Source organism: Sus scrofa, chromosome 12, assembly GCF_000003025.6.
Source record: "Sus scrofa isolate TJ Tabasco breed Duroc chromosome 12, Sscrofa11.1, whole genome shotgun sequence".
NCBI classification, from domain to species: Eukaryota; Metazoa; Chordata; class Mammalia; order Artiodactyla; family Suidae; genus Sus; species Sus scrofa.
Genome location: NC_010454.4, coordinates 47,656,570 through 47,670,039, shown reverse-complemented (window position 1 = coordinate 47,670,039; position 13,470 = coordinate 47,656,570). Strand labels below are relative to the sequence as shown.

The 13,470-nt window shown below is 42.1% G+C and overlaps 1 protein-coding gene across 3 annotated transcripts in view; it reads left to right on the top strand.

Moving 5' to 3' along the window:
- Positions 1-13,235, top strand: part of CRK (CRK proto-oncogene, adaptor protein) — a 28,837-nt gene extending 15,602 nt beyond the window's left edge. For 2 of the 3 annotated variants that reach the window (XM_021066038.1, XM_021066039.1), the window contains exon 3: positions 9,552-13,235. In XM_021066038.1, coding sequence (XP_020921697.1) covers positions 9,552-9,559 — 8 coding nt within the window. In that variant the 3' untranslated portion in view covers positions 9,560-13,235. 3 annotated transcript variants of the gene reach the window in all.

Genomic DNA, 13,470 nt, shown 5'->3' with positions numbered 1-13,470 from the left:
AAAAAAATTGTTCATGAAAGGAGTTCCCATTGTGGTGCAGTGGAAATGAATCCAACTAGATCCACGAAGATAAAAGTCCGATCCCTGGTCTCATTCAGTTGGTTAGGGATCCGATGTTGCTGTGAGCTGTGGTGTAGGCCGGCAGCTGTAACTCCAATTTGATCCCTAGCCTGGGAACTTACATATGCCGTAGGTTCGGCCCTAAAAAGAAGAAAATTATTCATGAGCTACCTATCTTCACTTTACAGATGGATATTTCCTGCATGGTATATTTGCAGTGACCAGAGTCCTCCAATAGAATATAAGCTGATGGCTTTTTTCACTTTTCCTACTCACCAGATTTCTCTAGTAGTGGTGAAGGATATAGGAAGAAGGAATTAATTCTAGCCAATAACCAAAGTAGGGGTATTCCTCTGCCCACTGTAGTTTTAGGGGAATGTAACCAAACCAAGAAGACACCATCTGTTCCATCCTGGAGCTTCTCATGAAGAGAGATTTTATTTTATTTTATGTACTTATTTATTATTTGTTCTGAAGATAGTTGTTTATTTGTTTTGTGTATTTTTTTTTTTTTTTTTTTTTTTTTTGGTCTTTTTAAGGACGTACCTGTGGCACATGGAAGTTCCTAGGCTAGGGCTTGAATCCGAGCTGTAGCTGCCAGCCTACGCCAGAGCAATGCCAGATCTGAGCTTCGACTGTGACCTACACTGCAGCTCACAGCAACACTGGATCCTTAACTCAGTGAGTGAGGCCAGGGATTGAACCTGTGTCCTCATGGATACCAGTGGGGTTCGTTACCACTGAGCCACAACAGAAACTCCTGAAGACAGATTTTAAACAAATGCAGATATGCTGAATGTTTTGATGGAGAAATACTGGAAATAACATTAGAATAGTGAGAGTGCACCTTTTTTTTTTATCTTGATCTAAGATTTTTATTTTTATTTCATGGCTCCTGAGAGCTGTAATAGTGATGAATTTTATCTTGTACATTGTAGGTATTAAAGTTTATTTTATGCCTCTATAGACTGTCCAGAACAATCACATTATCTTTAAATGTAGTAATCAAGTGAGTTCCCTGGTGGCTCAGCAGGTTAAGGATCTGGTGTTGTCACAGCTATGGTGCAGGTTTATCTATTTATTTATTTGCCTTTTCTTTCTTTTTTTTTTTTTTTTTGTCTTTTGTCTTTTGTCTTTTTTTGTTGTTGTTGTTGTTGCTATTTCTTGGGCCGCTCCCGAGGCATATGGAGGTTCCCAGGCTAGGGGTTGAATCGGAGCTGTAGCCACCGGCCTACGCCAGAGCCACAGCAACGCAGGATCCGAGCCCCGTCTGCAACCTACACCACAGCTCACGGCAACGCCGGATCGTTAACCCACTGAGCAAGGGCAGGGACCGAACCCGCAACCTCATGGTTCCTAGTCGGATTCGTTAACCACTGCGCCACGACGGGAACTCCTATTTGCCTTTTCTAGGGCCACTCCTGCGGCATATGGAGGTTCCCAGGCTAAGGGTCTAATCAGAGCTACGCTAGAGCTACAGCAACACCAGATCTGAGCCGTGTCTGTGACCTACACCACAGCTCATAGCAACTCCAGACCCTTAACCCACTGAGCAAGGCCAGGGATCAAACTTGCAACCTCATGGTTCCTAGTCAGATTTGTTAACCTCTGAGCCACAATAGGAACTCCTTTGTTTTTTATTTTTACTTTTCATATTTTTGCATTTTAGGGCTGCACCTGTGGCATATGGAGATTCCCAGGCTAGGGGTTGAAATGGAACTGTAGCTGCTGGCCTACGCCACAGCTCACAGCAATGCCAAATCCTTAACTCACTGAGCAAGGCCAGGGATCGAACCTGCATCCTCATGGATGCTAGTCAGTTTCGTTAACCTCTGAGCCACGATGGGAACTCCCATGGTGCAGGTTTGATCCCTGGCCTGGGAACTTTTCATGCCAAGGGCACAGCCAAAAAAGAAAAAAAGTGTTAGTCACGTAGCTTCTGTTTCCTGATTTGACTTGATATTTGCCTTTGTTAGATAAAACTTCAGAGTAACCCAAGAGCCTCTTGGATGTTCTTAGGCAGGGACCAGCTCTTTAGGGCACACATAAGGAAAGGAGTAAAGTGCTTTGGGTCCTGGATTATATGCAGCAGGGCCTACGTCAGCGTAACATCTCCCCGCATAGAACTCTGAGATCTGAGTTATTTAGGCCTTTTGACCGATATAGAAAATTGGAGTGAAGATCTTAATTTTCCCTTTGTTCCAGAGAGAAAAAATGAGATTGGAAAGTTTAAGAACCTAAATGACGAGTCCTGGCTGTGTCCAGTTTGTCTTTCTCTTGAATTGTGGACTGTTCATTGAGACAGATGTCTCCTCTCCCTCTTCTTCCACACATTTTGGACATCTCCTTCCCTTCAAATCACAGTATCTCAGTGGGAAGAGACTGTCTCAACCTCTCAGATATTGAAGGCAGCCCCTCTAGCATCTGCATGGATGAATTAACCTTTCTTTTTAATTTCAAGTATAGTTGATGTACAATATTATATGTTACACAACATAGCGATTCATAATTTTTAAAGGTTATATTCTTTTTTTTTTTTGTCTTTTTTGCTATTCTTGGGCCGCTCCCACGGCATATGGAGGTTCCCAGGCTAGGGGTCGAATTGGAGCTGTAGCCACTTGCCTACGCCAGAGCCACAGCAACGCCAGATTCGAGCCGTGTCTGCAACCTACACACACAGCTCACGGCAACGCCGGATTGTTAACCCACTGAGCAACGGCAGGGACCGAACCCGCAACCTCATGGTTCCTAGTCGAATTCGTTGACCACTGTGCCACGGCGGGAACTCCCTAAAGGTTATATTCTATAGTTATTATAAAATATTGGCTATGTCCCCTGTGTTGTGTAATATATCTTTGTATCTTATTCCCCATCTGTATCTCTTGCCCTCTGCTCCCAGATGATTTTTTTTTTTAATCAAGTATCAATGGTTTTTATTTATTTATTTTTTGTCTTTTTTGCTATTTCTTGGACCGCTCCCACGGCATATGGAGGTTCCCAGGCTAGGGGTCTAATTGGAGCTGTAGCCACCAGCCTACGCCAGAGCCACAGCAACATGAGATCTGAGCCGCGTCTGGGACCTACACCACAGCTCACAGCAACGCCGGATCCTTAACCCACTGAGCAAGGCCAAGGATCGAACCCACAACCTCACGGTTCCTAGTTGGATTCGTTAACCACTGCGCCATGACGGGACCTCTGATTTTTTTTTTTTTTTAGGGCCGCTACCATGGCATATGAAAGATCCCAGGCTAGGGATCGAACTTGTGCCACAGCTGGAACAAGAGCCACAGCAGTGACAACTCTGGATCCTTAACCTGCTGAGCCATGAGGGAACTTCCACCCCAGGTGGTTTTTATTTTTATTTTTTTTGTGTGTGTGTTTTTGTTTTTTCTAGGGCTGCACCCGCGGCATATGGAGGTTCCCAGACTAGGGGTCTAATCAGAGCTGTTGCTGCCGGCCTATACCACAGCCATAGCAACTCAGAATCCGAGCCTCATCTGTGACCTACACCACAGCTCACGGCAATGCCAGATCCTTAACCCATGGAGTGAGGCCAGGGATCGAATCCACAACCTCATGGTTCCTAGTCATATTTGTTAACCACTGAGCCACAAAGGGAACTCCCAGATGATTTTTAAATATGTGTTTGAGTATCTCTACTTTTGCGGAGCTCCCTATCAACCACAAAAATGTAGATTCCGAACTTTCTTGATTCATAGAACCCGTAGTGTTTCAGTGATATTTTACAGTGTTCCAGGCCAAATGAAGTACTTAACAGTTCCATTTATTAAGTAGCTAAGTTCATACAACTTAATTATTTGTATTCTAGGAGTTCCTGCTTTGGCACAGTGGGTTAAGAACCTGACTGCAGCAACTCAGGTCGCTGCAGAAGTACCAGTTTGATCCCCAGCCTGGTGCCGTAGGTTAAAGGATCCAGCATTGCTGCAGCTGTGGTGTCGGTTGTGGCTGCGGCTGAGATTCAGTCCCTGGCCTGGGACTGAATGAGTGCAGCCATAAAAAAACATTGTATTCTGATAACTTGTACGCATTTGAGAAAATAATAAACTATAATTGAAAGAAAGTAATATTTATATTTTAATAAAATAACTTCAGATACTTAACTAATAAAATGTGTACTCTGAGATACTTGGTTTTTATCATAGCAACTGTCAAAACCCAGCTTTGGGAGTTCCCGTCGTGGCACAGTGGAAATGAATACGACTAGGAACCATGAGGTTGCGGTTTCGATCCCTGGCCTTGCTTAGTGGGTTAAGGATCTGGCATTGCCATGAGCTGTGGTGTAGATTGCAAACGTGGCTCGAATCTGGTGTCATTGCTGTGGCTGTGGAGTAGATCGGTTAGACCCCTTGCTTGGAAACCTCCATATGCTGCGTGTGCAGCCCTAAAAAGACAAAACCCCCAAAAAATCCAGCTTTGCAAAGATGCAACGTCTTTGAAAGGATGGATGTAGTACGTTTGGATGTTGAAATTTTTAGCCTGCCTTAGTAGTAGTTCCTGTGGCATAATGCGTCAGGTGTTGCTTTGTTTCCCTCAAGTTTTTTTGAGGGAAACAGCACTCGCAGCATATGGAAGTTCCCAGCTAGGGGTTGAATCGGAGGTATAGCTGCCAGCTTACATCACAGCTACAGCAACGCGGGATCCGAGCCATGTCTGTGACCTATACCAGAGCTTGCGGCAACACCAGATCCTTAACCCACCTGATCCTTAACCCATCTAGTATCCATAAGGATGCAGGTTCAATCCCTGCATCCTTGTGGATACTAGTCAGGTTCGTTAACCGCTAAGCCACGATGGGAACTCCAAGAATTTAAAATACCTGGTGGCACCTCTCTGAATTTGCTGCAGTTTTGGAAATTCAGGTCCAGTTCATTGTACTAACTCTTAGAAAATTCTCTATGTTGAGCTGAAAGGTACCTACTGTTTGTGGTCACCTTTCACCAAGAGGAGGGGTGCTTAGTTTCATTCATTATCAGTTGTTAAGCTACAGAAACTTCTCTGACTTGAACTAGAATCCAGGTAAAACCTATCTTCAAGACCACTGTGATGCTTTTCCTCCACACCTGGAAGCCTACCTACCAGTTAAATTTCTTTCTTTTTTTAAAAAAATATTTTATTATAGTTGATTTGTAATGTTCTGTCAGTTTCTGTTGTACAGCAAAGTGACCCAGTTATGCATTTATATACATTATTTTGTCACATTATCCTTCATCATGTTTCTTCACAAGTGATTAGGTATATTTCCTTGTGCTATCAGTTAAATTTCAAAGGCCTGCAGCTTTCCACCAATATGAGCCACAGCTATGTCCACTTCAGTCCATCTCTGAGGCAAGTGAATCATTAAGGCTGTATTGTCCTCACTTATTTCCATTATTTATTTATTTATTTATTTTTAATGTTTCGATTTTTTTTTTTTTTTTTTTTTTGCTTTTTAGGGCCATACCTGCGGCATATGGAGATTCCAGCCTAGAGGTCTAATTGGAGCTACAGCTGCCAGCCTACACCACAGCCAGAGCAATGCAGGATCCGAGCCGAGTCTGCAATCTACACCATAGCTCATGGCAACGCTGAATCCTTAACCCACTGATCGAGGCCAGGGATGGAACTCACAGACTCATGGTTCCTGGTTGGATTCATTTCCATTGTGCCACAACGGGAACTCCTGATTTGAGAGATTTAGGTAGGCCCTAAACATTGCATATTCCTTAGACCAGGTGTCTGCAAACTTTTTCTGTAAAGGACTTTATAGGCCCTCTGGCCTCTGTCACTCTTTCATCATAGCAAGAAAGCAGCCATAGACAAAACAACAAATGAGTTTGCTGTATTCCAGTAAAATTGCAAAAATAGGCTGTAAGCTGGATGTGGCTCATGGGCCAGTTTGGTGGCCGCATCTTAGATTGCTATAGTTTTACCTTTTTTTCTTTCAGTCAAATCTTGAAGTATTTACTAAATGTGTTCTTGGTGTGTTTGAAAATGTTTAAAGACAAGGTCCCTGTGCTCCATCTCTGTACCTGGTTTTCCTTGGCTTTATTTATGTGCAGTTGTGTGTATTTCCTGCACTGAGCTCCCCGGAATCCTGCAGCAAATCTGGATCAAAGGAACGGTGGCAGCTGTTGATGGCTTTCTGGTTAGATAGCAGGGATAGAAACTGGAAAAGCAGTCACCTGTGGTGTTATGCCAGCAGAGGAGTTTAAGCAGTGCCCTGATGTCTTCTGGTTAGTGAATACCAAAAATTAATGCCATTTGGGTTCCAATTTCTTTCTTATCACTGGAACTGATTGGTGAGGATGACCTGGATAATCTTTTGCTTAGTTAGGTCAGTACTAGATTTCACTCATCTGTACTGAGCTTGTGATTGACTTTGGGGACTACCCAAAGCTAAGGAAGAAACCAGTGTTCCTCAAGTTGGTCTGGGGGTGAAGAAGCTGAAGTAACTGTATTCAGGCTTCTGTACAGAAGACGCCATGATTTACTTGAGGCCTTGCTCTTCTGGATGTGGTGTCGGACCTGACTGGATACAGCAGTACCTTGGTGAAAGAATCTTCACTGTCTCTCCCAAGTACTGGTGAGGTCTGCCTCATAAGACAGGTTTCTTTTTTTGTCTTTTTAGGGCTGCGCCTGTGGCACATGGAAGTTCCCAGGGTAGTGGTTGAATTGGGACTGTAGCCACTGGCCTACACCACAGCCACAGCCATGCCAGATATGAGCTGCATCCATGGTCTACAGCACAATTCACGGCAACGCCAGATCCTTAACCCACTGAGTGAGGCCAGGGATCTAATCTTCATCCTCATGGATAGTAGTTGGGTTCTTAACCCGATGAGCCACAATGGGAACTCCTTGTTTTTTTCTTTTTATGCTGCAGCTGTGGCATCTGCAAGTTCCCGGGCCAGCAGTCAAATTGGAACTACAGCTGTAGGTCTACTCCACAGTCACGGTGACATAGGATCTGAGCCACATCTGCAATCTATGCCACAGCCTATGACCATGCTGGATCCTTAACCCACTGAGCAGGGTCAGGGATCAAACCCACATCCTCATGGATACTATATCAGGTTTTTAACCTGCTGAGCCACTGTGGGAACTCCTGTTGTTGTTTTATTATTAATTTCCTTTTGGCCATGCCTGTGGCATGTAGGAGGTCCCAGGCCAGGGTTCAAACCTGCACCACAGCAGTGACCTGAGCCACTGCTGTGACAATGCCAGATCCTTAACCTGTTGCACCACGAGGGAACTCCTTGAAGAGTACTTGAGTATAACATGAGTGTTTTAACAGAGAGTACAGATAAATAATGCAAGTGGGGGAAGTGTTGCACTTGCTCTGATTCAGTGTAACATAGCAAGGGAAGACAGCACAGGAACGTTACTTTGAGTATATGTGTGTGAGAGGGAGGGAAAAGGGTAGGGAATCAGGGGTAGCTGATAGGTCAGAAACAAGGCAGATTCACTGAGGGATAGTTGCATGTTATGGAGCTTATGTAGAGCTTAACTTGTTACAACACAGCAAAAAATTTTTAAAGAGGAAAACGTGAGATGTTCTGAGAACTAGAATTAGGGATATAGGAAGAAATCTTTTAGATTGTTTTTACTACTAAGGAAATTTTCACTTGATGTTCTGGTCTTCCTCTTTTCAAAGACTGAAAATTTTTGCCTGTTATAGTTGGCCTGCTCGGATGTCAGAAATTGAATTGAAGGGTTGCTGGGAATAAACAGAACCCTGGTGCTAGCATCCTATAGAACTGGATCTGTTTGCAGGGATGGACATGCAATATAATTTTTCCCTCTCCTTCCTCTACACCATCAGTCTTAATCTTCACATATCAACAGATTGAGCTGCTGTTTTTTCTCATGCTTGTATCTTGTCCCTTGTCCCTGTAATATTCCATGGTTTCTGTTGTCTTTTTCTCAGCATCCTATGACCACCCTCACCCCCCAACCACTTTAGGTCTCTCTGGTTTTCAGATAATTCTTTTTTTTTTGGCTGTGCCCTTGGTGTATGGAATTTCCTGGGTCAGGGTTTGAACCTGCACCATAGCGGTGACCCAAGCCATTGCAGTGACAATGCTAGATCATTAACCCACTGCACTGCAGGGAAACTCCCAAATAATTCTTAAGGAAATACAGGCCAATAGGCAACCTGTTTCCTCTGTGAGTGAGTGTGAAGCTGGTTTTAGAGAAGGCCCCTGGTTTACACTGGACTTAGCCTTCAGACATTCTTAGGGAAGGAACCCCTAGGGCCATGGGAGCATAATTTGAGTGTTCTTGGTGTAGTAAGTAGAAAGAACACAAGTGGGCTTCAGAGCTTATACATCTGGATTCAAGTCCCAGCCCTGTCACTGGCTCTTTTACCTCAGGTACAACATGTAATTGCTGTGAACCTCAATTTTATCACCTGTGAAATTTTCTATCTTACGGGGTCATTATGATTATTGGAAAATAATTTATACAAAATACCCTTTATAGTATTTTATGAAAATTAAATATATAGTAGTTATTAACTTGATAAAAGCAAATGGACAGTAATGCTTTGAAACTACTTGTATGCTCAGAGCTCAAATGTTGTTAATTAAAGGATAGTCATAAAGTTCCTTAGTCTAGTGACATCTGAGGCCTTATCTCACCATTGTTAGATATTTTGCTCCATAGCGAATCCATTCATCAGACTGATCTTGTCTTCAATTTCGTGGTAAGATAGATGTGTATCTTCAGTTGTCACAAATATTTGATGTTGCAGCAGGAATCTTTTTGTAACAGCAAAATGATGTCCCCTTATTGTTAATGAACAGGTACCAAGTGTCAGTGAGGGAGCAACATGGTTGCTTCCATGGTGCAGGTGAGGTCACTAGCAGGCAGTGGCCTGCCAAGTAGAACTTGCTGAAGGAGGTGGGATCTCTCAGGGTACTGATGGAGTTTGGAGGATTGGCCTATACCTGCACAACTGGGAGAAGCCTTGCTTTGGAATGAAGGTGATGGGAACACTTCATTTTCTGGGACCAAATGAAGTATGCTTCCCATGATCGCCTTCTGCTCTCCCAACAGCAGCAGCAGACCAGGATATGTGTACAAGAGTGGGCTGGGGATTGTGCTGTTATATGCAAGCGAGGGGAGGGCCGGGGAGGCTAAGGCAAGAAGCTAAGGGTAGTGGGTTCAGAGACAAGGAACACTGGATCGCTCTAGGTAGGGTTGCTCCTCTAGAGACACTTGAGATTTCCAAAGGTATTATTTTCTAGGATCCCTTCTATTTTCTGTACTCTGTTTTCCTGCATTGCTGAAATCACTTCTTCCTCCTGCCTGCATTAACCACAAGTAATTGGTCTGGTGGCTGGGGCTTGGGAGGCAGGGAATAGTCATTTCTGTAATATCAGCCCTAGAGCAATCACATGGGCAGGGTGTGGCTAAACTGAGAATGGCGTTTTTCAGCTTGCTTTCATGACTGGAAATAAAGTGCTGTCCTTATTCTCCTCCTGCAGGTCGGTGAGCTGGTAAAGGTTACGAAGATTAATATGAGTGGTCAGTGGGAAGGGGAGTGTAATGGCAAACGAGGTCACTTCCCATTCACACATGTCTGTCTGCTGGATCAACAGAATCCCGATGAGGACTTCAGCTGAGTATAGCTCAACAAACAGTTTTGCTGACAGATGGGAACAATCTTTTTTTTTTTTTCCAATTGCCATCTATACAGTTTTCTTACAGATGTCAAAGCAGTCTAGTTTCTATAAGCATTCTGTTACCTGTGATCTTTTTCAGATTGAACTGCTCCATTCCTAGTCTCATTTACCATATTCAGGGTACGAAACTGGAGGGCTTGTGTGTTAACTTCTGAATTGACAATTTTAGGTGGTAGCAGCGTTGCCTGAGTATATCTGAAGGGCTAGGTAGCTCGCCTCCTTTCTCTCAGGCGAAACAAATCAACCTGTGGAAAACTGCTGGACAGGAGAGGAGTGTTGCATACTGCTTACCCTGATTTAGTCAGTGGTTTTATTTTCATTCTGAAACCATGCTATCAAATGGCAATAGACTGTTCCCTTCCACCCCCGTGAAGTAATCATGCACCGTGTGAATAGTACCCAGTGGGATTGCTTTTTCATTTATAGAACATGACCATTGTATGACTCATTCTGACAGTTCAAATCCTGAGAATTCTGAGGACACTACTAGAGGCATTTGTCTTCCTTCCCAGTCAATGCTTCATACTTTTTCTTGGGATTCTTTCAAGCCTGGTCATTCTTTTCCCCAAAACCTACAGATAGGTTATTTCTCAAGATAAGTGTTTATTTTCATTCCAGATGATAAGCAGGATGTGCAGAGCACTTTATTCAGTGCATAGCTTTAAGCCAGTATTGGATTCACTGCATGGACAGCCAGACTCCCAGCTCTCCGCCTTCCCTCAAGGGGTCAAAGTAGGTTCACATTGCTACCACAGCTAAATAGACTCGCGGCTAGTGGGATCCAGCAGGGCCGTTTCTCCCGAGTGCCAGTATCCTCTTAGGGGTCTCTTTGGAATTCTTAGCTTCTACTTGGAGTGGAAGGACCAATCACTTAAGAATATTCCATAGAAGGTTGGGGGGCCAAATTCTGCCCTTTTGCTTTATGTACAACTTGTATAAAAGTCAAATTAAAATTACGTGAGTTTGGGGATAGGGTTAGTGCTTTGAAAAATGTTTGAACCAATCACAAATTACTTACGTATTATTCATTTCATATGGCCAGAATAGTGCTTAAAGTACATTACATTATAAACTGCCTTCATTTTGGGCTCTTTTTCTTTGTGTTCAAGTTTAGTTTACAAAACCTTTTAAGTGTGGAATGATTCGTTTATATGGGGTTAGGCGCTCCAAAGAATAGACTTCTGAGACCAAAAATGATCTAGGCTATTTAGATTACAGTTTGAATCTTTCAAAGTTAGTTCGCAGTCCGGAGGCAGTTACTATCTATAGTGTGATATGACCAATAGAAACATGTTTTTGCTTTTGGCCTCATTTTGGAAAAGTAATGTATCTTTCCAATTGTTTTGCATAGGTTAAGATTAATTTGCCTTCTTTGAACATAGGCCAAATCATGGTATCCCAGCGACTAGCACAGTGCCTGGCACAGTCAGCGTACAGATGTTTGTGTGAGTGAATGAGGGGTGTGCAGAAGCTCATTATATGGCACAGGGAAGCCAGCTGGCACAGGATTTACATACATTACCACAAGCGAACTAATGAGTTATGCTAATTTAATATATTTTTACCTCACACTAAGGTAATGCTTGATAAAGACATTAGTGCTCGACTTTTAAAATGTTAGCACAGTGCTGTGCACATAGTGGGTGCTCAATAATATTGAATGAACAGATTTGCAATACTAGACTTCATTCCATCTGACTACTCTGTTAAATTTTCAGTTAGAGCATAGATACTGTAAAATCCAAATACACGTTAAATCTTGTTTTCCTGAAAGTATGACATCTAAAATATTTGTAGAAAAGCTTTGTCACAACTGAGTTGAATGTTTGTATTTTCTTTTGCCTTTGACTTTGATATTGGCTTGTAATGTCTCTTCATCATATGTAATATTGGTGGAACATGCAACTCCACCCAAATCATGAGAATTTCTTAACCGTCGGTTGTCCAAAGCCATTACATGAACTCTTGGGTTGGATTTGGCTGGGTATAGCAGTTATTGGACCTTAAGAAATCAAAGGACTTCGTATAAGTATATTTGAAAAGCAAATGCTAGAATCTTATTCAAGTGCATATGTACATTGTCACAGAGCAAAATGAACTGAAATTGGCTGCTATATTTTATATAATAATTTCTGCAAAAGCCCATTTTTTGGATACTAATATTTGACATGGTTAATTCTTATTAATTTGTTGGAATTGTTTATTGTTAATAATGCAAATAGATAATTTTTAATTATCCTTAAGTAACATTTCACTATTAATGGTTTGAAATGGGTGAAAAGCAAACCAATTTGAAATAAAATATGAACATGTGCCATTGTATTATAACACTATACACTTTCTTGACAGTTAAATTTTAAAAAAATGTGTTTTTTGTAGCATGTATTGTATATGTTTATAGTATATGTAGTAAATAAAAATATGGCCAAATATTTGGCTTGGTGATCTTTTGAAGAAAGTAATCTTTGAATATTTTTCACAAAAGAGCTAAGTCTTTTATGCTTAGGGAATAAGAATTGTGTGTACGCCACAGCCAACAATCAGATAAGCAGATAAAGAAACAATCATACACACTCTGTGGGTACTTATCAAAGATTGGTGATATTTTGAAGGGTCTCCAGAAGTCATGAAATATTGATTTGAGGGGGCTATAAGAAGAATGATTATGTGAAGATTTGAAAAGGTGGAATAATGCAGATAGATAATATCATACTTGTCCAGGAATGGTTATAATGTGAGTGTAAAAATATGAATGTGGTATAGGAGGCTTTGTAGAGTAAATGAGAAGTGTGGATGATGTACAGTAGGTTTTTAGAATGTTAGGGTAGATATTTAATTTCTCCTTTTGTATATAAGTAGCACTTTTACAGGGTAGACAACTTAGGAAATTCAAAAAAGGTTTTGGGAGTTCCCGTCGTGGCTTAGCGGGTTATGAACCTGACTAGTATCTGTGAGGATCCGAACCCTGGCCTCACTCAGTGGGGTAGTAAGGATCTGACATTGCCACAAGCTGTGGTGTAGGTCACAGATGTGGCTTGGGATCCCTTGTTACTATTGCTGTCGTGTAGGCCAGCAGCTGCAGTTACGATTCTACCCCTGGCCTGGGAACTTCCATATGCTGCAGGTGCAGGCCTGAAAAGAAAAAAACAAGGTTTAGCATTATGTTCTTCCATTCCTTTCTCAAAGCACATGTATATTTAAATGCATAAAAGGTTGACATTATACTCCATAGTCTGTGTACTGTAGGTGGTGAAGTTTTAAAATGAAAATGACAAGCTTTTCCAGTCATTAATACAATATATTCTGCCTTGGACCCAAAACAAAGCATCTAGTTAATGCTGTAGTCAGAGCAGAGTATCAACCCAGAGTTAGATAAAACGACTGCAAAGGAGCCAGCTTTGGCGTACACATGATTGACAGCAAGTTGATTTACGTAGGTTTCCACTTTTTATCGGTAAGAAATAAACTGTCAAAACCTTGTGATAAGTTGAGTGTTGGGTTCCTTTACACATCTTGGAGTGCTCGTACCAGTGTTTATATTTTGTAACCCTGTTCTTCAGATTAGATTCTACTCTTACAGATATGAAGAGAGAAGTGGCCCTGTCCATAGATGAAAATAGTCCTCCAAAGTTTGGCAGAAGGAAGCTAAAGAAGGTGGAACTCTGCTGTCATACATACCCTGAAGAAGAAGAAGTGGGGAGATGAGGTGGGGGGGCCAAGA